Consider the following 25489-nt stretch of genomic DNA (forward strand, 5'->3'; position numbering starts at 1 on the left):
TGGTGCTGAGTCCTTGTGGTGCCGGGTCCCTGTGGTGCCGGGTCCCTGTGGTGCCGCGTCTGTGCCACGGTTGTTTGTTACAGTGAGTACAGGACGCTTGGCAGCGTTATTTTGGAAGCTGGTGCTAAGGTATGCGGCGCGCGTGTTACGGTACGGCAAAAAGGGCAGGCGAACATCTGGTCTGAGCAGGGCTAAAATTGTTTGGTGTCAAAAGTCCCCGGCCTGCGGCTGGCACCGTGCTGCTGGAAGGCTGCTTCTCGTAGAGGAGGGCCCCGGGGGATGAAAAGTTAACAAATTGCGCTGGTGAACAGCAGGACAGACAGGGCACCTCATCCTTCAGAGAAGGGGTAAGAGGTGGACCCTTCTTAGACACCCCCCCAGACTGCCATTTCAATGCAGTTCTTCATTACAACGCTACAAGTCAAACCCTTTATTAATCCAGAAATTCAGGTTATCTTCCAGAGGTTATCATCAGGACAGCAGAAACTTGCAAGGTTGTGCACACATCGAAGCTCCACATGCTCTAACTGAGGGCAGCCCAGCATGGCCACACATCCCACATCCCACTTGTGGAAGCTGTGAACGGCGCGGAGCAGCGGCGTTTTAAACAAGCAGTGTGCTAGGGCTGCCTCGGATGTTCCTGCCTTTACCTACCGAGCTGTCATCCGGCCTTCTGCTGCAGGTGGCTGCTCCAAGAGCTGGGGCAGCGGCGTCCAGCCAGCTCTGTTGGTTCTTCAGCCACCCCAGAGAAACCAGAGATGATGATGGATTTCTACTAATCGAATGGATTGTCAAGTCTGAAGAAGAAACGTGTTTTTGGTAGCTATGGTCTCTCCTGTGTCCTTTGTGACCGTGGAGACCCAGGATAAAGATCCTCAGCTCCTGGATTGAGTAAAAAAGTTACCTTGGTGTCAGCCGTAATGCTGACTGTGATCTGTAAATTCATAGGCACCTCTTCCTGAATGACAGTGTTATTCCCCCCATTGTTCTCTCTGTTCCTGCACAGAGAAACTAGAGATGGACAAGCAGGACTGGAGATAGCCATATACATCAGAAAAGAAGCAAAAACATATGATGATAAAGAACCACAGGAGCAAGGCACTAGCAACATTATTTCAGCAGAACATCAAACCTCCCAGGGGACCACAGCTGAGCAAAGCCATCCTGTTTGCTCAGCTGAACATCAGCCCACCTATCCAACAATTAATGCTAGCTGGAGACATTTCCTTGAGGGAATCCATGTGCTTCTTTTAAGTCCATGAAAATGTGTCAAAAACAAAAACGCAAAGAGAAGAGGTTTGGTCCTGCAAGGAAGGCAGGTGTTTCTGGGGGCTGAGTATGTCACTTAAAAGCGTGAATCACAAAGTTCCTAATGAATGCAATTTGAACATTCCAGCTGCTGGGTCACAGGGGCCTGAAAGAGGTTGAGCTTTTCTCCTTCTAAGGGAAATGACATTTCAGTCACCCACCTCTCCCCTAGGAAACACCAGGAGCTGAGGAACGAGTTTGAAGAGAGGAGGACAACCAGCAGTTGTTACAGGTATAAATAGCAGTGAGGTAGTGCCAAAGGATGATAAATGCAGACTATGAAAAAAAAAAAGCAAGCAGATAATGGTCAGCATTAAGGCTTTTAAAAAAGGAAGAGTGTTCCTAAAGACAGTTCCAAAAGAAAATCAATAGAAATTCAGACCTATTAATGTGTGATTATAATATCATCTGGAGTCTACAGTCTGAAAAGGTACTGTGTGATGCACCCAGACGCTGTGTCCTACACTTGTACTGACTTCAGGAATATTGCTCTGTTCCCTGTGACCTCATCTCGATCACAGGGAGGCACTGCAGCAATAAGCTCCCATTCTGGGCCCTGACGCTACAGCAAGCCTTACGTCATTCGGGACTCTCTGGAAGAGGCTGCTGCTTCTTACACAATCCATAGGATTAGGGCTTCATGCTGTGCGGCAGTAAATGATGGATCTTACAATTAATACACGCACCGGTGATCTTGTTCCCCGAGGTCTCTGGAAGCGCCGAGTAACTGTGGTAATGAGGTTTCCTAACTCTACAGACTTGACATTTACAAATCATACATTCGACATCTTTACGTGAAATAACATCACATTGCAAACTTTGAAATAAAAGCAATATTTTTTTAACCACGGGATGCATATTTTTATTAAAATTGCAAAAATCCAGCCTCCCAGGTTTTGGTAGAAGCCTGCTAACGTGTACCCCTGTACTTGTTTTGTAAATTCAATCTGTGGCCACGACAACGTGTGGTGACATCTCTTTGAAGCTGCGTTCTGCTAAGCCAAGGACCCATCCGTGCTTCTGTGGGTGCAGTCTTACAGACAAAGCGCCTCATTTTGCCTCAAGATCAGCGTCTCCCACCAGCGGGGCTGACGCCGGCTGGGTGCATTTCTTCTTTTTTAAGTCCCCAGCGCTGGGAGCGGAGCCCGGCAGGGGGAGATCGCTCCATCCGAAAGGGGCCCGGCCGCACACACGCACACACACACACACACACACACACACACACACGGAGCCGCCCCCAGCTCCCGGCCGATGCCCCCCTGCCGCCGGCAGCCCCCGGCCCGGCTCCTGCGGGCCCCGACCCCCGGGCAGCCCCCGGGCAGCCCCCGGCCGCCTGCGGCACCGCAGCGCGCTGCTCCCGGGGCCGCCGCTCGCCCACCGCTCCTTCCTCCCTCCTCTTCCTCCTCTTCCTCCTTCTCCTCCTCCTCCTCCTCCTCCTCCCGCCGCCGGGGGCTAGCCAAGCACGGCGGGCTCCCAAAATAGCGGCGGCCGGACCGCGCATCACCGCGGCGAGCCCAAAGCAGGCGCTCGGCCCCCCAAAACACAGCCTCGTGCCCCCTGTATCCCCCACAGCCCCCCTCACAGCCCCCGCCCTCACCCCACGCACCCCCCTACACCCCCCACACCCTCTCACATCTCCCCCCCCACACCTCCCACACCCCCTCACAGCCCCCCCCATACCCCTCCACACCCACCCCACACCCCCATACCCCCCCCACGCCCCCCTCACACCCCCCAATACCCCCCCACACCCCCCCACATCCCCTCCACGCCCCCCTCACACCCCCCAATACCCCCCCACACCCCCCCGCATCCCCTCCACGCCCCCCTCACACCCCCAATACCCCCCCACACCCCCCCACATCCCCTCCACGCCCCCCTCACACCCCCCCACGACCTCCCCCACCCCCCATACCCCCTCCCACCCCCCCACATCCCCCTAAACCCCTCTCCCACCCCCCTCCCACCCCCCCCACACCCCCTCAGACCCCCCCTTTTCCCCCTCTCCCCCCCTCCAGCTCCGGGCAGCCCGGGCGGGGCTGCCGGGGGCAGGCCGGGCTGAGGCCGCCGAGCCATTGGCAGGCGGCGGCGGGGCGGGGGCGGGCCGGGGGCGGCAGCAGCGGCGGGCCGGGAGCGGGGCCGGGAGCGGGGCCGGGCGCTGCGCGGTGCGGAGCGGTGCGGTGCGGAGCTGCGCGGTGCGGTGCGGGGCTGCGCGGGGCTGCAGCAGCAAGAGGCGGCGGCGGAGGCCCCCCCCTCAAGCTCCGCGCCTCCCCGCCCGCCACCCCCCCCCCCCCCATCCTCCCCTTCTCCAGGACGTCCCCATGGCCACCAAAATCGACAAGGAGGCGTGCAGGGAGGCGTACAACCTCGTCCGGGACGATGCCACCGAGGTGAACTGGTAGGTGGCCCCCACTTCAACCTCACCCCCCCCCCCCAGCCGCGGGCACCCCCTCGGTCTCCCGCAAAGGCAGCGGTGCTCCGCTGCTGCCCCGCTCCTCGTCCCCTGCCCCCGTGCCACCCTCTCCTCCCCTTCCCCTTTCCAAAGGGTTTTTTCTTGGAATATAATATAGGCAGCCTTTACATTTCTTCTCCTTTCACATCCCCAAGGGCTGACTTCTAAATATCTCCTTCCCCCCTTCTCCTAAATATCTCCTTTCCCCGTCCCCAAAGGCTGACTTTTAAATATCTCCTTCCCCCCTTCTGTTTCCCCGCTCCCAAAGGGTGACATTTAAATACAACGGCTCCACGATCGTCCCCGGAGACCAAGGGGTAGACTATGAAACCTTCAAAAGGAAGTGCACAGGTAAGCTCCCTCTCGCTGGCTTTGGCGCGAGTGGCGTTTCTCCCTGCCCAGGGCAAAGGGGAAAAGATGGGAGAAAACTTGGGGGAACTGCAATTTGTGCTGCTGCTGCTGCCCCGTGCCCTGTCCCGCACGGCCGGGTCTCCTGCCGTCGCAGGGAGCAACTCGCTCAAGTCCGTAGTCCAAGCAGTCCTTTGTCTCACCCCTAGCCCTAAGGTCCCCTGGGCTTTTTTTTCCCCCCTTTCCACAATTTGCCGTTCCTTCCCAGCTATAAACGAGACCCGACGCTGGCTTAGCAAGGCTCCCATTGTTCGGCACTGCAGTTCGAGGGCACAGCCTCTTTCCGAAGAGCGCAAAACCGCTCCGTTTCTGGGGCTATAAAAACGCAGTCGCACAGAATATTCCGCAATAAAATCCTTCTGTAAACCCCGCTCCTCGTGCTCAGGTAACCGCGGGCAGAAGGTTGCTCAGATTTTTTAAGAACATGAAATGCGAGAGCGGGTAGTCAGAGGCTGGCTCGAACAATACAGCCCGGGAACAATCGCCGCCGTGCCTTGCACAACCGCACCAGTTGCGGCCCTCGCCTTAAACGTGGCAGCTGATTGTTTAACTGTCGGATGTGGGTGATTAACAGCAGCAGCAAAGCCTGGGGAGAACGAAAATAAGCGGACAAATATTTAACTTCATCCGATCTTAACTTTTGATGTGTTTTATACAAAAGCGCGCTTTGATTCCTCTCGGAATAAGTTCTTGGGGGTGTTGTGTGGTTCTCCCCGTCTTGGCGGCTGTTTAACGATATCACAAAGTGGTACGAGATATAAAGCATTCGTAACTCATACTGCTCTGTAGCTGACAAAGCCTGCCTCCCTCATCCAGCTACTCTACAGCCAAGTATTATGGTTAATCTGTAATTCCTGAGTTATGTATCGGCACTGTAAAGGAACGGTGTATTGAGCAATTCTCCCTTCTCAAGGTGTGGCGAGCCCCGGAGGCGCTGCAGTCAGAGCCCCACATCCGTGGAGATGCTGGTGCCTGTCCCAGTCGGTCTTTCCAGTCCTAGGGTTCAGCTGTGTTTTACTGAATGGAGAGGAGGACTTCCAGTAACTTAACGAGGGCAGGGCTGGGCTGAGCAGTCAATAAATATCACAGGCGAAAAATACATTGTAGTCTTCGGAAAGGAGTCACTAAATCAAAAGGGCTGAGACTGCTCTGCTCTGACATTTGCAGTGGGGTCTTGCCAGGATTAATACAGCCACTCAATTCTAGCTGTTCTTGGGACCTCAAAACCGAAAGTAATCCTCCTAGAGGTGACGTCAGAAGTGCTGATACCTGTATCCCAAAAACTCCTTCCCACCCAACTCTTCTGAGTGTGCAAACAGCAGTTACCCAGCGTACAGGGAAACTGGGGCTCTGCACTTCTGAAGTTCATGCCCACGTTATCTGAAGGGTTAGTACTTTTCCTGGGAGGTCAGCAGCTTCAGCATCAGTGCCCTGTTATCTGTCTCTTCCTGTGGCTGGGATATCTGAGCACCTCCACTCTCTCCAGACATCTGAGGCTTGCAGAGGAACCTTCCCTGTTTACTTTTTCTCCTTGTTTTTAAGGAGCACCTCTCTTACTCTGTCTGAACTGATTTTTAATGTTTGGTCTGGAGCGGTACCCTCTTCAGGAACAGTTCCTGTCCCTTCTGCAGCAGAGGGAATACTTCTGTCGAGTGGATAAGGAGCAGAGGCCTTTGGCAGAGAGCAGTCACCGGTTGGGTTGGGTAGGACGCGTCTAACAGCTATTGAAGGCACATATTGCGCTTTGGAATATGGCCAGTTTTGTTTTCTTGCCAGTGCTTGCATGTGTCAAACCCTTATAAAATAGGATATTAAAGCAGACAGAGTTTAAGGAAACTTTTTTTATATCAACAGAGGGGCAAGCTGACCCGAGTACTGAAGCATTTTTACAGCAAAAAAGGAAATTCCACATATTTTAGGCATAAGCATGGTAAGGGAAGAGTTAAATAAAGTGCATCAGTGGGGTAGAAGTAGCCTATTAGCCTTTGATGTGGAGCCAAGTCCCTCATAGCTGCTCGGTTCTCTTGCTTTCTCTCCTTCCTCATGCACCTGGCACGGGCTGCTCCTTGGCAGACCAGAGGCAAGAGCTTATTCTCAAACCTTCCTCTGGAGCCCGGCTGCTCAAGGTTGCTCAAGGCTTGGAGAAGCAGGGAAATTCAGGTACCAGGCTCCCGGCTGAGTGCCAGAAAGGATCTTCCCCCACCCTCGAATTGAGGGCAGCGGTTGGGGAAGGAGGAGATGCGAGTTTTGGTGCCTCCATCCGTGCAGCTGCCCTTCACCTGGACCACTAGACATGGTCAAAACCCAAGGCTTATGCCAGCAGTTGCAGCTTTGCTTCCCAACTGGAAGAAAGGTGCCAGATGTTACTATGAAGTAAAGCTGCTTGGAATATTTCTGCTGAAACAGGGTCAGTAAAAAGAGTAGGAAGAGATGGAAAGAGCTACTAAATATTATTCCTCCCTATCGCTACATCTCTTCCCTCCTGGTCCTATCTCATCTCCTTCTACATTTTGCTGGAGGGAACAAGGGCTGCTATCAATGCGAACAGCTTCAGAAAATGTGATTAAAGGATTAAAAAAAAGAACCCCGCCATCAGAATAAACTTCCTTCCTTGTTTCGAATTCCTGTTTTGTGAAAAACACTGCCCTGAAAGCCACAGCGTGCTGCAGCTGCCTCTGGTAGAAGCTGAGCATAATTTGGTGGTTGAAGGTGAGAGCGCGAGCTGGAATGGAAAAACCTCAGTGTGCAGAGCAGCACCAAGCCCCTCAGTCAGGGCTTGCTCTGCTCCACTCACTGCACCATCCATTTTGGTGCTGTTCTGAGTGGCAAACAGCTGTGTCCCCTGCTTTCTCTAATAAGCATTCTTATGAAAAGCACCTTTGGCGTGCTGTACATATTGCTTCCCTCCGGGGCATTAAATTACAGAGCAGGCGGTGTCAGTGTGTGCTAATTCATGTGGCTCGGAGACCAAGAAGGGCTTTTGTACCAGTTGGGAAGGCATTTGCCTGTGGTGGATATCCGTCTTGTGCAGTGGCAGAGGCTGGGAAGGGCTGCAGGGGGTTGTTGGTCGCAGAGGTGTGTTTTCAGTTTTATTTCCCCCGTACATAACCCTTTTCATGCAGACCGCGGCCCAGCCCATTACCGATTCTGTAAACCTCCTCAGGGAGCAAGAGCGGTTGAGGACAAAGGGCGAAGTAAGAAATTGCTTGAAATTGCTTCTTTTAATGGAAGTAGCAGTTTGAAAAGACCACGTTAGAAGCCAGCTCCACGGACCTGCAGCCCAATGAGCACAGGACAGGTCGAGGTGTGCAGCCACCGAGGCAGTGAGGTGCGTGCCCTGAGCGGGGCCATACCTGCTCTGTCCCGTGCAGGTTTCATTGCTCATCCTGCTCCGTTCCCAGGTGTGTGTTGCTCGTCAGAACCACGTCACACATACTGGGCTGGGGGCTTTTTCTTCCTAATCTTTTTGCCCAGCTTTATGTACGGGCAGAGAAGTTCAAGGAACTGCGTAATTAAACTATCATCCCTTCCTTGTTCCGTTGTTTGGGGACTGTGATTGCACATGGTAAGGGAAGCATTTTCAGTGCCCTTCTGTTCAGGGGCCCGGGACTACACCTGTGCTGGAAGCCCAGCCTGAACCCTGGACTTTGGCACGTCAGTCACTGTCGTGCCAAGGGCTGTGGCCGGCCTCGACATGGCTGAGATGCTTGGGCTGGGAGGTTGCAGCACTACTTTCCCCTCAGGCAGCGGTCTTCTCTGCCCTCCAAAGGCCATCCCAGACGTGTGAACACCTCTCCTCCAGTCTTTTCCAAAATAAAGTCATCGGGTTGGTTTAAACCGCTGACATAGTGAAGTCCTCGTTAGGAGATTAGGAGGAGGCCGCCGATGGCACTTCCCCTTGCAGCCCCGTGTAATGACCACCCTGCGTGACAGCTCTGGCCTTTGTCTGACCCAGAGAGTCTGGAGACCATAAGTTGAGGACATTAACTGTGTCAGGGTCATTAAACACAGTGTAGACACCCCCTGTGTCTTCTGGCTAAGGGCTGTTTTGGTTGGGCTTAACAGTGCAGATTACCTCTGCATTAAACAAGGGCTTAATTCAAGGCTTTTGATCCATTTGACTTCACGGTTACAGCTCTTGCCTCTGCGGATGGCCTGGCTCCAGGCGGAGCTTTAATTTGGTGTTTGGTGGTACACGCCATGAGAACACTTTTAAGCAAAAAGCTGAGCTGGTGGATTTGAAGCCAGGAACACAGATAAGAGTTGAAGGTTATTGTACGGAAGGATGTTAAGGCTCTTGGGCTTTGTTGTTGTTTTCGAAGTCTTGTAATTGGGCTGGCGATGCTGTTGCTGAGAAGAGTACATTCGACTGAGATATCAGAGTAAGTCAGCAGTCAAAAACATCCGCCTAAACTTTCGTGTGTATCAGTAATACCTGACTGCACTGGACAGCTGGGTTCAGTTTCCAGATTACAAAGCAGCAGAGCGCTGCATTGTCTCTGACTGTAGTTCATTTTATTTTATTTTATTTGTTTATTTATTTATTTATTTTCATGTGCATGCTGTTATGAAGTAGTAGAGAGGTTGGAAGACTATTTTGACTGCTTCCTCCACATGCCACGTGTGAACAGTTGATTTCTCAACGCATCTCTGACAAAGGAAATAATGAGCCTTCTATTTGGAAAGCCCCAGTCCAGATAAATAATTGCAGTGACAGCGTGAAACGGGATAGTTATTCATGTGTCTGAAAAGATCAGACCAGAAACACACAGTGCATTCAGCATGAGGAAGAGCTGAACATCTTTGGTCTGAAATAAATACCCTATAAAATCATTTCTGGTTGACATAAAATATTGGGAAGAAAACAGAAATAGAATGAGCTTCTAATATAAACACAAGGTCTTTGGGGCTCGTGACAATTGCCAAGTAAACCCAGGCCTGTATATAAAATTCAGGAGCTAAGACTTGAGAGACAGATCGCCAAGATTACATAGGCACCTTAGGTTGTAGGAAAGATTTGTAAAAATGCGCAAGGCCATATAATGAGATAGGTGCTTATCTGTATTTGGCAGCATCTTAAGTTGCTAAAATGGGCTTTGCAAGTCAGTCTCCTACTGGGTTTGTTTTTCCTCCTTAATGTTCGCCTTGCCTGCTTTCCCTTAATGTCTATTTAAAGGAAGACCTGGGGCTGGTGGTGGCTGTGGGAAGTTGACACTGGCTTTGTCTGCAGCGTGTCCCTGCTCTGCTGCCCCCCCTGTGCTCTGTGCGCGTCGTGCCCCAGCAGGGTCAGCCTGCATGGCACGTGTCTGCCAGCCAGCTCCCGGCCGCCAGCTGGGGCTGGGGATGTCCCTAGCAATGAACGGGAATTGGTTTCAGGGAGTATTCACCTAAATTTTTGTGGGAGCAACTCATCGGGTCAGTCCTGTGCTGAAATAGCAGACAGGGAGATGGGTGGCTGCCCCAGCTCCAGCCCCTGTGGTTACGGTCCCGGGGTCAAACGTTACATGTTTGTCTTAGATGACTTAATGAACACGTTTGCGTGGTGCAAGGCAGTACTGCATCAGAGATGCACGGGCTTCCATACAGCGTCAGAGAAGGAAGAAATAACAGCGTGCTGAGAGGTAGGGATGGTTTGGTCTGTGCTTTTAGCCACGTGGCTGAAAGGGCGACTGAAGAGATGGAAAATTGGCAAATGAATCTAAAATGAATACAATTGAAACAAACGCAATAAATCCTTCATGAAAGCTGTCATATGCTATCAGTAATTCAGTGCTGGAGAGACCACAAAAGCAGACCTTGCTATGAGCTACCTTGCTGTATCTGACCTTGACTTAGCAGGCAGGTGATGCTGAGAGCAGTGGCCTTATCTTGGCACGTCTCTGGCTTGGTTGTTCAGAGCCCGAAGACAAAGAACCATGAAAATTTGATGGTGTGTTTCTTTCTTGCAGCTAATTTCTTTTACTGATGAGTCAGTGCATTTTAATCCAATGGGGAATTTTGTAGCACAGCTGAAACAAAGGGTTCGAGTGGATGAAAAAAACGAGAAATACCATTAAGGAAATCTCTGCAGCTCAGCATCAAGCTTTGTTGACAGCCATGGGCAGCTTAATCAGTATATTTGGGAAATTCTGCCTACTGATAAGTAAAAGGTTTGGAGAAAAATACTAAGTGATGTTCATTAAGGCATTCATTGTACTTCTCATTGTTTGTATAGCCCTATTGCCTTGCTGTACAATACTTAAGGGAACAGTGATATTAGTGGGAGTTAAGGTTAATTTCTGCTGTTTGTAACTCGTGAGATTGTCTCAAATAAAGCTGCTATTTCCCAGATCTATTAATAATATTCTTTAACTGCTTCTGTCTGCCCTGAAATCCATGGCTTAGTGACAAGGAAGGTGGTTGTATAGAGCGAGGCAGGATTTCCTCTTGCAGAGGAAATCTGCTGTCTCCCTATGATTTGTTAGACTCCCTCCCCACACCCAGCAAATTCCCAAAACCAGGGTAAGTGGTGGGTTTTCTTTGTGAAAAGGGGTGGGGGCGGGAGGAGGAATTGGAGGAGGAACACCTTGGGGTTTCTCGCGGAGCTGACACTGATGGCATTGAGGACTTGCAGCATAGCGAGGTGGCGTGGCAGGGCAGAGCTGATTAACCGTGAAAGAGGAAACCTGGTAGTGTAAAAGAACTGGCGTTTTGATCCTGCTATCGCTCTGAACAAGCTTTGGACTCATTCTGAAACCCCTACAGGTAGATCTTCCCCAGGTAGATTCTGCCAAAAGCAGTGACTCAGCCCCGTATCTAACCTTCAGTTGCTCATTAAACTTAGTGGGACTTCACATGATGAGGTAAGAGTTGCTCAGTCACCGGGCAGTAGGTGATCTAATGGGCAAAAGCCCATGGGAATTGCTGGGCTTGGCTCTCAGAGCTGCTGTAGATCCGGCTGCTTTCAGGCAGGACGGGAAAACACTCGAACTGTTCTGCTAGGAAGAGAAACCTGCTGCTTCCAGCGATCTGTGGGCTCACCTCAAATTAAAGTTCATGCAGGCAGATAAATTCTTTCAACCTCCTTTCTGTGTTGAGTTGAGAAAACACTGTAGAAAAGCTTGGATTCTTCACATTCATTATATTTTTGCATTATTTTTACTATAAAGGTGGATCCTCCAAAGCAGTCCTCAGAATTTGTTATAGTCTTTGGTAGAAGGAGCAGGGATCAAGACCCTACATACTCGAGGTGGAAGGTGATCAGTCCACGAGAAGGGCTGTGACACGCTTACAGCGTTGTAGGGGCCAGGACTTGATGACCTTAAAGTGCCTTCTAGGACTGGGTTCCCATAGGAACCCCAGTACAATTCTTAGCAAAACGTGGCCTCCTTTAGCATCAGATCTGGGAAAGCAAGGTTTTTTCCACAGAACTGTTAATAGTAACGTTTGGGGATTTACTGTCTCTCTTCACCTTGGTATTTCCTGGCTGTTGGTTCATTTATTGTTCTAATCAATCTTATCAAGAGGATTTACTGTCAGGAATGGGAGCCTCACCATAGGTTTCTTCTGCTTGCCAATAATAGGGTACGAGCAAGAAGTTTTGTTTGCCTGCACTGTCGATACACGTGGCTCTTATTCTCCTTCAGAATATCCGTGTGGATTTTTATCTTTTGAATATCTCTTTGTTTCAAATCTGAAATCTTTAGAGCAGTTTGTTTTAAACACTCTCACACGCTCACAGACCCCTACTTACATTTTCCAGTTTTCCCCAGTAGTCCTCTGTCAGTGGCAAAAAATATCTAGAGAGCAAAATAGGAAGAACATAGGTGGTTTGTTTTAATTTTAAACATTAAACCTTGACATCTTTCATTAAAGGAAGTTGTCTTTACTGACTCTTTGGCAAAACACAGTGTTTAAGAATCTCAGAGATCTGTGAGCTTTTAAAGAACATTTCCTTTTTTTTCTTTCTTTTTTTTTTTTGTATTGATTTCTAGCAGCATATTTTCTAGGGACGCACAATTTAGAGCTGCTTTTCCTCATTCCCTGGAGCTCCTGGGGCTGGAAGGAAGGGGATGGACCCAAGGAAGGCGATATTGGCAGACATTACTACACCTGGAGACTGTGTTCTCACCCAGCAGTAGTCAAGACAGCGAGGAACTAGGAAACATGTTGAACTGGTCACAACAAGCGTAACCAGAATTAATATGATTCTTTTCAATCAGCAAGCTTGCTCTTCTATTTTGAGTCATCTCATTTCATTAAAAAGGTCTTGAGCGACCTATAACAGATGAAGTGGCTATGATTAGGTATATTCCACGATTGCACAACTGTCCATCTGTTCTGCTGTTTTTGCACAATCCTGGTTGAAGGCTCCAGCATCCTGCATGCCACCGGGGCTGGGGATCTCAGAGGATGGTATCACCCGATTTCCGAGTGCCAGTGATCATGAAGGCGTCCAACTGCCTCGGGTGATGAGTCACCCTGCAGTGAAAGATCAAACTCTCCGAGACAAGGAGTTTACAAGGTTTTTACACATATAGCCAGACTAAATAACCCTAGTCTGGCCTGATATAGCAGAAACCAGCTGTGAAGCAACGATCAGAACAGTTTTGAAATCCAAGGTCTTTCTCTACAGGGCTTAGGAAGGAGTAGAAAAGCACATCTGGGGGGGCAGTTGCAGATTTTCTTTAGCTTCTTCTTCTCTCCTCCTCTCCTTCATGTAAGCTCATACTACAAGTGAGGCAGAAATGTTGCTGAAGGGAAGTCAGGAAAAGGGTCAGATCTGCACCATGACCAGTTTCTGGGTATATTTTACAAAATGTGATCCTAATCCTGCTATCTGGTAAGAGGGAGGCTGGGAAATCACTTTATTCCCTTCTTGACCAGTGACCTGCATGCAGATCGGTGATTTGGCTGAATGCATAACTTGGGTTAATTCTGGGCTGAATGTGTAACTGGGGTTAGCTCTGTGCTCTTAAACTGCCTGTTGACTGTATTTGAGCCATTTCATGACTTTCTAGCAGTGCAGTAGTGTGGCATGGGCCTGCTGGCAGAACCAGCTTCCTCCCAGTCCCTCAGAGCACCCCAGGAAGACCTAACACTAGCAAAGTGTACCTTGCCAGCAAAGGACAATTAAGCAGAGCCTCTGTATTGCCCTGTTAGTCTAAAATAATGCTGTCATAACAAAGTATCGGTGCCTTGACTTGGTCTTTAATTTGGGATCAATAGTCTTACCCCAGAGAACGGTGTGGCAGGGATGTTTCTGTTGTTGCTCACTTCACTCCTCTTGCTCTGTCCCTCCAGATGATGTTCGATTGTTTGGATTTGTCCGATTCACCACTGGCGATGCCATGAGCAAGCGAGTCAAGTTTGCCCTCATCACTTGGATTGGAGAGGATGTCAGTGGCCTGCAGAGAGCCAAAACTGGGACCGACAAGACTCTGGTCAAAGAAGTAGTACAGGTAACCGTTTCCTTCTGCTTCTAAACACCAGTTGTTCTCATTGCTTGTAGCTCTACGAACATCAGCAGAAGGTGAGAGAGGGAGAAGGATTGGATCATCCTTCATCTTAGTGGTTAATCCTTTAAAAAGAAGACAGTTTCCTAGGGCCTGTCTTCTTACTAGGAAGACTTAATATCTGCCTTTTGAGCACTCAGACATAAAGAAGCACCTTTGAGCTTAAGGCTGCCTTCACTATTTCATGAGGAGGGAACATGAACTCCACTCCATGTCACCATTAAGATGTTTCCAATCTGCTTCCTCGATATGAAAATAATACAACATTGAGTGGTAGAGAACAAGGCACTATTAAGTTAAGCAGGTAAAATTAAACAGAAGAATCCACGCCCATGTGTGAACTTTTCTCTTGATGCCTTTCGTCTCTGCACAATGTATTCATGGAGAAAATCAACTGGAGTCTGAAGTCCTTATCAGTACCAATTAACTAACAGCTTTTAATAGCTAACTAGATTTGAATACTCTTCTGTTTGGCCTTGGGCGTATCAGCGAAAAAGAGAAATGTGCTTAGTGCACACCTTGGAAGAGCTTCACCCAAATTTGTCTGTCCCGAGCATATCATTTAACTCTGCTGAGGCCTCCCAGGGCTCGCTGAGCTGTGCTCGCTCTGTCGGGCTCCAAGCTCGGTCAAAGCAAGGGAAAACAAACAACTGCCACGAGAGACACGAATTGTGGAAGGGTACAAAGAACTGCTGAAAAGACAGAGAAGATGCTAATGTTTAACATGTTTACTCTGGAGATGTTTTTAAAGCAAGGTCTTTCTTGCTGCGCTGGGAATCTTCCAATAGGACAATATGGAGTATGAGAATGAAGGCCCCCCCACTAGTAGTTTGTATGATACAGAAGATATTTTAGGTAAAAAGCATAAAGAATATAACAGTCTTTCAAAATGACAACTATGCTGAGGGGGCCATTCTGAACAGAGACTTCCATGATGATACCTGAGAGACAGGAAAGCAAGTCTCTGTTCATGTGAGGCAGATGAAATTGTGTTATTGCAGCTGGGGATGAAATTATAGGGTACTAATGAATGACTCACGTAAGAGTCACTAAGACCAAGATTTTTTAAAATATGTTTAGACAGTTTATTCCTGTGGAGCTGAATAGCATTCCCAACTGCTGTTCTAAGATCTGTCTCTTAGGTCTGCTACATATTATTTGCAATTCCACTTGTTTCATATTTGATTAGTAGCCTGTGCGAGTTAATAATCCAGCGGAACACTAACCATTCCTGGCTGTTACTTAAAAGTTTTCATATTCCAATTAATCTAAACTAAAATATAAAAACAATATAACGTGGTGGTACACTTTTATTCAGCAACCATGTCTATCACCCATTCCAAAGTGTTTCTGAATGTAAGGTCAACAGTGATCTCCTCTCCATAGGAAAGTTTCGTTGTTATAGAGAAATTAAAGCTATTTATACAGATGTCTTTGTGAGCATCTTACAAGACCATGAAAGAATACAGCGTGTCCTGTTTGGATATTGTTGGATAGCCATGCAGAAACTCCACAGGTCAGCCTGTGACACAGGTAGAGCCAGTTCTACTTTGAAGACATTTTTAATTCACTTTTTATCACTGTGGAGACATGTAGCAGGACAAACATGCTATTGCCTAGACGCTGTGGACAAATAGAGGCTAGATAGTAACTTGTGTTTCTTTGGCAGTCTTTTCATGCAAATTAAGTTAGTGGCTGGCTGTTTTAAAACCAATGTAAAGGGGAAAAAGGATGTATGACATAATCCTAGTACATAGTGACTGAGATAGCTATCCATCCATACAGCTGAACCCTTGAAGTGGAGGGGGATTAAAGTAGTACTATTGTCTTTTTTCTAATGCATGTGACCTTGCAGGTAGTCAAAATAAAGGAAGACAGGAAAGACCAATTGCAGTTTAGTTGAGGGAATTTATCCCAGAGCTATTTCTCTCTTACTAGTTCTCTTGACCTTCATCTTCCAAAGTATATTTCCAGTCACCCTCGTTTCTGATTTTTACAGGGATTATTTGAGATGTGGGTTATACAAAGAAAAACAGTTTGTTTTCTGTAATGATAAACTACAAATTTGTCTCAGTGCTTGTTCATCTTTTGGAATAAGCAGTACCCTAAAGTGAGATTTGTGTTTGTTTGTTTTTAAACCTTGAAGAGAAACTAGATTTTGCATACAATTTGGCTCTCTGCAGTTTCAGTTTTGTGCATGACCCATAGGTGCACTTAATCTGTGCAACATGGCTGTCCTTCAAAGGAAGTGTGGCACAAGGAGACTTTTATACAGCAGGTAACAGCTTTGATTTTTGTGATCTATAGAAGAGACTGGTTGGGATTACAGAACAACAGCTCTTCAGACTGAGATGCCTTCCATGAAACTTGAAGGATGCTCACTATCTTGTAATATTTGCAAAATCCAACAGCGGCTCCTTATACAAGACCAAAGCTCCCCTGTGAGAGGAGATCTGCTTTGTATTCTCTGATATGTTGTAGACGCATTGATGAGCTATGGTTGAGCTCTGCTGAAACCTGAACAAATGCCAACAAACATTGTTCTTCGACTGAGACGCTCAAAGTGAAAGAATATTCAGCCTGAATACTGCCTAGCAAGCAAACCCCACCATGTTGTATCTGTACAATAAAGAGTGTTCACACGTGGTGATTATTAAAGGTCCCCCAGAAGCACCTGCCGTAAGGAAAACATAAGGGATATTAACTGTTGAAGAGTAGATTATGGGCTTTTGAACAAAAGGATGAAATGTTATAAAGCAAGGAGAAGGATTGGGTTGCCCTTGCTTTTGTATTTGTCCCTTGGAAGGGGGATGCTGGGAAATCTATGGGGAGGTGGCTGGGAAGCAATGCAGCTAGTCATCGGAGGAGGGGGACAGCAAATCTCTCAGGAAGAAAGGACAATTGATTTTTAGCAGCAATAACTGTAAAATTATAGGGACACATCTCATCTGGTACAGTTCCCCTTATCTGTACTAGTTGAGAATCAGGTCTTCTTGCTTATTTGGGACTATCCTTATTACCTCTTTAATGTTGTTGGAAAGTGGGTTATTCATTTACTGCATTTATTTTGGATTGCAGAAAAAAAAAATGCATTTTGCATTTAAGGAACATCCAGTAACAATTTTCACAGCTTTTTATTTTCCATCCTTTCTCCTTCACCTCAGCTGGAAGTCTTGGGTCAAGCCTGAGACTTGGCCCAAGTAGTTCAGCTGAGAGCAGGTTGAAAGTAAGGGCAGGATGGAGAACAAGTATTTATAACTTCCTAAGGGTATAGCTAGGTAATGATGTGTGGAGGCTTTCCTATGTAAGTGTAACCAAGGAGTAAGGGGATGCGGTACCTTTTCTCCACTGAGTTTCTGCCTAGGCCAAGTACAGGCCTAGGGCTGGGGGCAGAAGCATGCAACATCCCACGCTTTGCAGACCGTGGTTTAAGATGTTTGGGAGGTCATTGCTGGGGTACAGTCTAAACCTAGATCTAAAATGGTCTACACTTACAGCTGAGGAACCTATTTTATGAAACAGTAAGTCAAGGATGACTTAAACTAAAAGGGCTTCATCAGTTTTGCCATTGGCAGTAGCAGGTCCTGTCTTGCGCACGGGGGTGAACTGGTGGATGCTTACAGTAAACCGCACGTGCAGCCAACCCCACAGCCCTTGTGCCCTCTGCACAGCTGCAGTTTGAGCGCCGTGAGCCACTCGCTGTCATGCCAAGGCCCTACGCAGCTGCCAGTAGATACCAGCTGAAGAGAAAGGTTTTGGGCATATTTTTCACCTGGCTGTAAAAGAGATCATCCAAAGCTGGTCTTAAACTCCTCTTTTGTGCCCCTGGCAGTAAACACGGCTCTGCCTTTTGCCTTCTTTCTATGCACAAGCTGTGGCTCATTCAGCATTAGTACAAATCTATCCAGGAGACTCTCTCAGCTCTGAGGGCTGTCGTTTTGACCTCCTTTATCCCAGAGACCCAGGAGACACAGATAAGTCAGCCCGAGCCCAGAAACCAAGGCTGTTGTAAGCTGCTCAGCGTGGTTATCAACAGCCGGTGGCGTGAGGTTCAATTCAGCCATAAAAATACCTGCAAGGTCCAACCTGGCAGCTGTGGGGTTTAAGTACAGCAGAGGCCTCACAGCATGCAGCCCCATTCGCTTTGAGGAGAGGCAGGGGGACGAGGTTACGGTGCTTTTCTTTGAGGAAGGACAAACCCAGGCACCGTGGTTTGGGACTGGGAGAGGCAATCAGTGCTACCAGGGTCTGTCGTTGATGTAGATGCTAAAGAACTGGAAGCAGGACTTTGTTTCCCTCTGAGTGTTGCTTCCCCTCCGGGAACTCATTTCCCTTCATGACAGCATTTCCTACCAGGAGACTTTAACCCTTCATTAGGCTGTGTAGAGGAATTCAGGGGAATTCAGTTCTTGATGGACTGAATTCCTCTGCAGAGCTGTCTCAGCAAAGGAACTGACCAACCTTTGCCCATTTGTCTTATTTTCCATGAATTTTGGCTCTTCTCTGTTTTCTTCAGCACTCCTGCCCCCACAGAATCATGCGCTCTGTTATTTGCCAAATCTTATTCAGGGTAAAACAGCTCCGTTACTGTAGGCAAATATTCGTGGCATTTTATTCATTATTATTTTTGGTGAGGAATTTGCCTGACTTTAGTGATGTCAACAAGTTTACTGAGTTTGTGCTTTGGAGCTTGTTGTCAGGTCTTTTTGTTGGTCTTTCTCTTTGCCCTTGGATTCCACACTGCACTGATGCTGCTCCTTCATAAGGACCAACTTGTGGGATTACTGCCCCTGGTCTTGGGGCAGACACAACATATATAACTCTGTGTATGTACACTGAGTTTCTCATGTCAGTACAGTGACCCAAACAGAAAGTGGTTTCATAGCTTTGTCAGAGGCAGTCAGAAAATCAAACTCGTGTGTTACTGGTTTCAAGACAGCCTTTCTCAGGACAATGAGTGAGATTCTGCTGGGAAGGCAAACACAGTTGTACTTTTTGACAGTTTTTCCTATTCTGATTTACTGTAATGACCATAGCAAATGGATATTGATTTAAGAATTCCTATTCCTAGTCGAGCGAAGGCGGTAACTTTATGAGTAATTTCTTTCGGCCAGGATAAGCAGCCTCCCAGCACCCCACATCTGAAACACAGCCCTGTGACTTTCCCAGTGGGATGGAGCAAGATAGGAAGAATTTGCAGATCAGCTGAAATGCAGCTCCCATTCCTGTGAGATGTGTTTGCCAGAGGTTAGGGCTGGCTTCTCCCAGTGGCTGGAACTGGTGCGTGTAAAAATTGGCAGGGAGTAAAGTGGAAGAGAAGAGTTTTACTTAGACTCTGACAGCTGATTGCAGCTTAGGTGCAGCCAGAGCGGAGTAGAGGGCAGTGGTGCTGTATTGCTGCAGGCACTTGTTACTTTATAGCTCTCCTTGCACTCAGGGAAGCCCCTCTAGAACATACCTTTGCTGCAGCCAGAGCATGTGTCCTTTCTTCCCCATGACCCCAGCTCTAGGATTCGCACCATGCTGGAAAAGAAAAATGGGAGATGTCATCTTGTATTCAGTGGATAGGAGTGGGGACCTTAAGCACAGCGGATCTGAGGATTTTGAACATCAGTGGAGGCCCCTGCAAGGCCTAGTATAAATAAAAACAGCAAGAAGCTGCTCAACTGCCTGGCCCCATCCCTACTGCTAAAAACCCATGTGTCCGTAGACGATATAAGGATTTTCCTTCTGGCTTCAGGCCTGCACATGCTGGGATTTATAAGGGCCTCTGTAGGCCTTTTTGGTACAGTATCTGCACCAGGCAGATTTTCCCTTGGCCAGCTCAGGGAAATTTTATGGCCCCATATGCTAGACATTCAGAGCCTGGAATAGGCAGAAAATCTACTCCACCCTTTTCGTTTCCTCCATAAAGTTGTCTGGAAGAGAAAGGCTGCACAAATTTCATGCCTCCCAGGGAGAGATGCGGGCTCTGTTTTTGTGACCTGGCCTGCGTGGTTGGAGCCCTTTGTCTCCACAGTGTCAGATGGGGGCTGACACAGAGGACAGGATTACAAAATTGTGACCCTCTGCTACTCAGGCACAGGGTGAAGCGTGTGCTAGATAGGTGTATTGAAGAGCCATGTGTAAACCTTACTTTTTACGTCGCATTCAATGATTGAAGAGGCAAAGCAAAGACTCTGGTTACTGTTGTGCGATAAATGGGAGTGATAAATGGCATCATTGTTTTTGTTATCTGTAGGCTGCTGGTGGCTCTGCTATGAATACAAAGGGCAGAATTCACTTGCAGGGCTTGCAGTGGTTGTAAAAAGCTTGGGGGTTGGGGGAAGAGAACAGAAAAGGAAGTGGAGGAGGTAAAATGAAGATGCTTGTCAGCAAAGTAAGGGCTCAAGCATCAGTTATGCACCATGCCTTAGGCAGCTGTAAGAGTTCTGCAGTTCACTTGAAAGGCACTAGATAATTCTGTGTGTGAGAGAAGAGGAACCGGGGACTTTCCCCACCCCAGAAAGAAAGAGGCTCTTAAGGGCATAAGGAAAATCCGGTAGCAGAGCAGAAATCCGACCGAAGTCGGATGCCTGTTGGCATTGCTGCTAGCCACTCGAAGCGCCGATCTTGCCTGGTGCTTTGCAGGAGCCAGCTCACTATGATCAGTTATTTATAATTGCAGATGACAGTCATGCCGAATAAGGACCACTGCCTGGTTTAGCTAACATCAGACCCAATTCAATCAGCTGGGAGTAGTTTTATATTCTGGCAGTTTCAGCAGGGACAAAAAAAAAAAGAGTGAACTCTGGATAAGATGGTCCTTGACTGCAAAGTGCTGCTGTTGATCACAAGTGTTTGATCCCCTGATCTGAGAGCCACAGTCTCTCCTGCCTTGCTGCTCTGATGGCACGGGAGGCAGCAGATGCTTTCAGCTCTCTCTAAAACACTTATATGCCTCCCTTCATCTTATGATTTGTGCCCTGGAGAAGTCTTCACAAAGCTCAACCCCAGAGAGCTTGGACAGTTCAGAGCGATGAAGGAGCTATGGCTGAGGGAAGGTCAAGCAGGACACTGCAATCAGGAGTGCCAGGCAGCAAACTCACCCGAAGCGCCTTCTGTCCTTGGGGCCAGGCTTGATGAGACATCGTGGTGGGTGAGAACCAGCGCAAAGAACCAAAGAAGCCCCCAACAGCACCTGCCAACAGAAAGGAATAAACTGGAGTTATTTATGGCAGTGACCCAGATTGCTCGCCGAGGGTGCGGATCTGGCCCGAGGGGTGGCCCGGTCAGCTAAGAGGATATTTACGAGTGGCTGGGAACATAACCCATCTGGCCAACTGCGAGGGGGAAATTGTTCAGACTTTGCAAGGTGTCTCGGGGCTATCGACATGAAATAGTGGCTGCTGCCCCCAGCTCATCACCCAGGAATCATCTGGATAGCTGTCTAGTTGCGAAGACATTTGAGTAATTGTAATTACCTTGTGGCACATGTAATTTAGTTCCCCTCTATTAATATGTGAGTGGACTTGCGGTTTTAATTTCAGAAGCAGCTTGATTCTGCAGACTGGGCATTGAAGGAAACCCTCCCTGCATTTATAAAATACACACATTTTTCATGGAATCCCTCTCAGAAATGATTTTATGGGCCTGACTCAACTGTCACTGACCCAAGTCAGAGACTAGCGCTGTAGTCACATAGCCCCAAATAATCTGTGTTTCCTGAGCTGTGAAAGTTTTCTTAAACTTGTTAGTACACAGAGAAGAAATTGAAAAGGCTCAGCCCAAAAATCCTGGGGCACCATACCTCGGTGAGCATCACATAGGTGGCAGACATTGGTTCAGCCTCAGCAAGAGCTGAGCTTTGCAAAGATCTCACACAGGAGAGCTGGAAATAGGACACACGCTCCAGACTTGTGACCAAATTTGATGTTTTCAGGGTTTGCCTGTATTTCCAATATATATATATATTTATTTATTTTTTCTGAGGAAATAATTTCTTTCCCATCTTCCCGGAGCTCTGCTATGACATGGAGGAGTGCCTGTAACGTCTGCCTGCCCTCACACCAGCAAAGCCGAACACAGATGAAAGCAGAGCAGACAAGGCTCCTCCTGGCTGCTATAAGCTTTTTTTTTTTTTTCTTCCTCCCCCGGAGCAACTCTTCGGTAGTGAGGATTTCCTGCAGTGTGAAACAGGATCAGCTGCAGCCTGAGAGACTGGCGGGGGGGAGGGAGCTGGTTTGCTCCCCCTTCCATTTTTTCCACCGCATGAAAGAGGTGCTGAGGCTCTTTCAAGCTGAATCCTTCCCCACCCCCTCCTTTACCCAACTGTGATCCCAAACCGAGACCCTTGAGACGCTGCCAAATAAAGAGCTCTCCCATGGCTCGGAGTCTGAAACCAATTAGAAATCCCTGCTCCACATTTGCGCTGGGGCTGTTCCAGCGCTGGGGAGACCCGGACAAGACGATGGCATCTCCCAACGCATCGCCTCCTTCTGCCAGGCAACCTGCGCCACCCTTCGGGGCTCTCCCTGCCCGGGGAGCCCGGTGCTGCTGCTTCCCTGAGATGCTGCAGCAGGGCAGCAGGGATTTCCCTTCATCTTGTCATCAGCCGTTTGTCCCTGGCCATGCAGAGTGCGATGGGTGCTTGCGTTTTTCGTGCTGTGTGCGGGGGGAAGGGAAAGACGGATGAAATGTTTTCAGTTGTGGTTAGGAAGTGAAGGAAAATGCTAAAGCAAGAAGCAAAAGTGCACGTTTGCTTAAATGACTGTGCACACGCATGCATGGCACCCTTGCTGTGAGGCGGGAGGGACATGAAGGAACGAACCCTTGACCGCAGTGACGCCGTGGTGACAAGTGCCCTAAAGGCTCCGTGCGATCCCATTCACAGCGATCTGTTCCGAGAAAGGTTTTCTCTGTCCCCAACCTCACATTACAGCATGCTGCCTAGGGCTTGCCCAGCTCACATCAGTTGCAAAGAGCCTTCAAAGAGCTAGATAGCGGCCCTGCAGTACACAAGTGTACTGATAAATGTGTCCTTAAAGGTCACTTCGGATCATTAGACCACAGAGCTTTCCGAAGCCCATTAGCAGAGCCTGTCTAGTGCAGCATCGCGGTTTTAGCCATGATGTGAATTAGACAGTACAAAGGAAGGGTCAGTAAATCTGCTGAAGTAGATGTATTTGCTCCTGGTACCGTCTGCATCTTGCTCTGTCTTTAATCAAAGCATCCTCCCTCCAGCCTGTGGGGCACGCTACTGTAGTGTACTGTAGCACTGGCTTTTTTTAGAAGGGCTGCTAAGAAGGACGGGGACACCAACAGGATCAGTGACTTGCCCACAACTGTACTGAAGGTCTGTGGCTGCTAGAAGGTCCACAGTTTTGAGCTTTTTAATTTCCATACTGCTTAGGAAACTTGACATAGCCCAGCCTGGGCATTTATCACTAGGAATTGCTGTTGCACAGGGCAGGATTAGGCCTTGGAGATGGTGACTGTAGTAGTAGACATGAAATTTCTCCAGGATAAGTCCTCTTTATACGAGTACTTGGACAACTGTCCTCTTTATAAACAGTCTTTTTCTTATCTCTTGCAGAACTTTGCCAAAGAATTTGTGATCAGTGACCACAAAGAGCTGGATGAGGATTACATCAAGAATGAGCTGAAGAAAGCAGGGGGGGCAAATTACGATGCACAGACTGAGTAAATGCAGGAACCTCCTGGCACCATCACCTGGATCTCGAAGGGAGAGGGAAGGCACAACAAACTAACACAACTGAGAGATGAGGCAACTGAAATCCCCAGCTTTCTGTGTGTGCACCTAAGAACTCCCTTTCTTTGCATACAGCGGACTTCTGTTTTCCATTCCATCTCATGAAACATCCCTCTCTGGGGTTCTGATTTTCCCCCCATTTTTTTTTACTCATAACTCTGTCCATGTTCTCGCATCTGTGGCATTTAGGTTTCACTCTGCTTTGGTCCGTATTCAGCTCTGTGTTCGTAGCAGCTTGCCATTGTGTCCTTCTTCGTCTGCATGCATGTGTGTGTGTTTAGTTGGGCTCAACCTGGTCTCTGAGGGGAGAAAGTTTTGGGGAAGTTGTGAACATCCATTATTTTCTTTTTGTTTTAATTTGTTCTCACTGATATTTTGGGGAAGAATATTTTTTGCTGATCTAGGCTCAGATCAACTTGAATTGAGTGCACTCCAACTTTGATTAAATTGTCTAAGCTTAAATGTCCAGCTCAGATGTTACCTAGCAGCTTAAAACACAAAGTGAACAAACAAACAAAAATCATCTCTTAATAAATGGGAATAAATTTGCCTTAAACATTGCTTGACAGTTGCTATGCTATGTGCTGCATCTCTACCCCTCCCTCTTTAAAATAAGATCCAACATGATCTGAATGTGAGGGTTTTGTTGTTTTTTGGAGGTGTCACGGCACAGTAAACTGGGGGGCTTAGAAATGTCTGGACATTTGTTCACTATTTTGTGTACATCGGTCTCTGGGTTTGTATTTGACTTTCCTAATGCTGGGGCTCAGGAGGTGAAACTGAAACGCATAGATTTCCTTTTTAAATGTCTGCAAGAATAGCAGCAGCTGAATCCTAGCAGCCTTCTCTGCCCATGACCCCCATTTTTGCAGTTAAAACACAACATCTTCGTTATTTGGGGCCTTCAGGTAGTGAACCACCCTGCAGCTGTGACCGAGGGACGGAGCAGGGCAGCTCTGTCCCAGTCGGGATGAAAATTCAACAGCAGAGGCTCAGAGAGAACCTGGGCACAGTTTGTTCGGTACCAAACTGTTTGTTTGGGTGGCTTCTTCTATTCCATCAAAGGTAATTGTCCCCTGAACTAAGCATAGGGGGAAAACTGTGTTGTACTGAGGCTTGGAAGTCAGCGCTATAAACCCATTACAGAAATAAATGTTTTTCAAGAACAGTTCTCAGAGACTCTGTTGTTCTTTTACCTTCCCTGCGACAACGAGGCTAAATTTAGGAGGTCTGTTAATCCTCGGTGCAAGGCTCTGAGCTCTTGCAATCTTGGTGCTATTAGGAGAATTAAACACTGGCTTAAATGTAAAATGATCTTGCTGCCTGCAGCCCTTGTCTGCTCGTCTCTGCTCTGACAGGCAGAGGTGACCACGGTGCATCCGACACACTTTTTGTTCAGCACCTCTACCTCTAAATTTCCAGCACCAGAATGCGAAGTGGGAATTGTAATTAGGTCAAAGAGAATTTCACACCCACATAAAATAAATGTAGAGAGGTCAGGAACAGATTTGGGAGCAAGAGCAACACTTCTGAAGTGAAGTTTGGAAGTCTGCACAGGCTTACATGGGGCATGTCAAATTTGGGCCTAACCTTATTAAAATTTGCCCTGAAAAAGTGAAATAATGGTTATTCTAACAGGGCTGACAGTAAGGACAGGCATAACTAAAGGGGAAGAGCTTTGCAGAGAGCCTGAGATGCTCTGAGGCTTTGCCTTATCGGCTCGGTGACCACAATCAACTTTCATGTGACAGCTTGTGGGGTGCGACTGAGACACCGGCCTTGGTCTGGTCTCAAAGCCTGTGGCAGCATCACAAATTTGTCAGCGACAGCTGTGGTGTGGGGTTTGATGAAATGCTCAAGAAAGAGCTCAGCACAGAGGCAAAACAGCTCTCTCAGACGCTCAGAGGCATCTCAGCAAGACAAAACGGGGCTCTTGTGCTACCTCCAGTGAGGTGGCTCTGGGGACGGAGAAAACAAAGGCCTCACCCTGGCTTCTTCGGCTGCTTTGCTTTCCTCAGACAGCATAAACCTCCTACAGTGTATTTTTTCTGAAGACTCTCTAAATATTTTCTAGAG

General features: G+C 48.0%; 1 protein-coding gene across 1 annotated transcript; it reads left to right on the top strand.

Moving 5' to 3' along the window:
- The first annotated feature begins 3458 nt into the window (after positions 1 to 3458).
- COTL1 (coactosin like F-actin binding protein 1) lies at positions 3459 to 24584 on the top strand. The gene is made up of 4 exons (XM_067004285.1): positions 3459 to 3706; positions 4029 to 4111; positions 13451 to 13608; positions 23237 to 24584. The coding sequence occupies exons 1-4, from the start codon at positions 3630 to 3632 to the stop codon at positions 23345 to 23347; spliced, it is 429 nt and encodes a 142-aa protein (XP_066860386.1). The 5' UTR covers positions 3459 to 3629; the 3' UTR covers positions 23348 to 24584.
- The last annotated feature ends 905 nt before the right edge of the window (positions 24585 to 25489 follow it).

This window comes from Anser cygnoides, chromosome 12 (assembly GCF_040182565.1).
Source record: "Anser cygnoides isolate HZ-2024a breed goose chromosome 12, Taihu_goose_T2T_genome, whole genome shotgun sequence".
Taxonomy (NCBI): Eukaryota; Metazoa; Chordata; class Aves; order Anseriformes; family Anatidae; genus Anser; species Anser cygnoides.

Coding starts and splice junctions, on each gene's coding strand:
- COTL1 (XM_067004285.1), top strand. CDS start 3,630: ATGGCCACCAAAATCGACAAGGAGGCGTGCAGGGAGGCGTACAACCTC. Junction 4,112..13,450: donor CTTCAAAAGGAAGTGCACAG/GTAAGCTCCCTC, acceptor CTGTCCCTCCAG/ATGATGTTCGATTGTTTGGA. Junction 13,609..23,236: donor TGGTCAAAGAAGTAGTACAG/GTAACCGTTTCC, acceptor TATCTCTTGCAG/AACTTTGCCAAAGAATTTGT.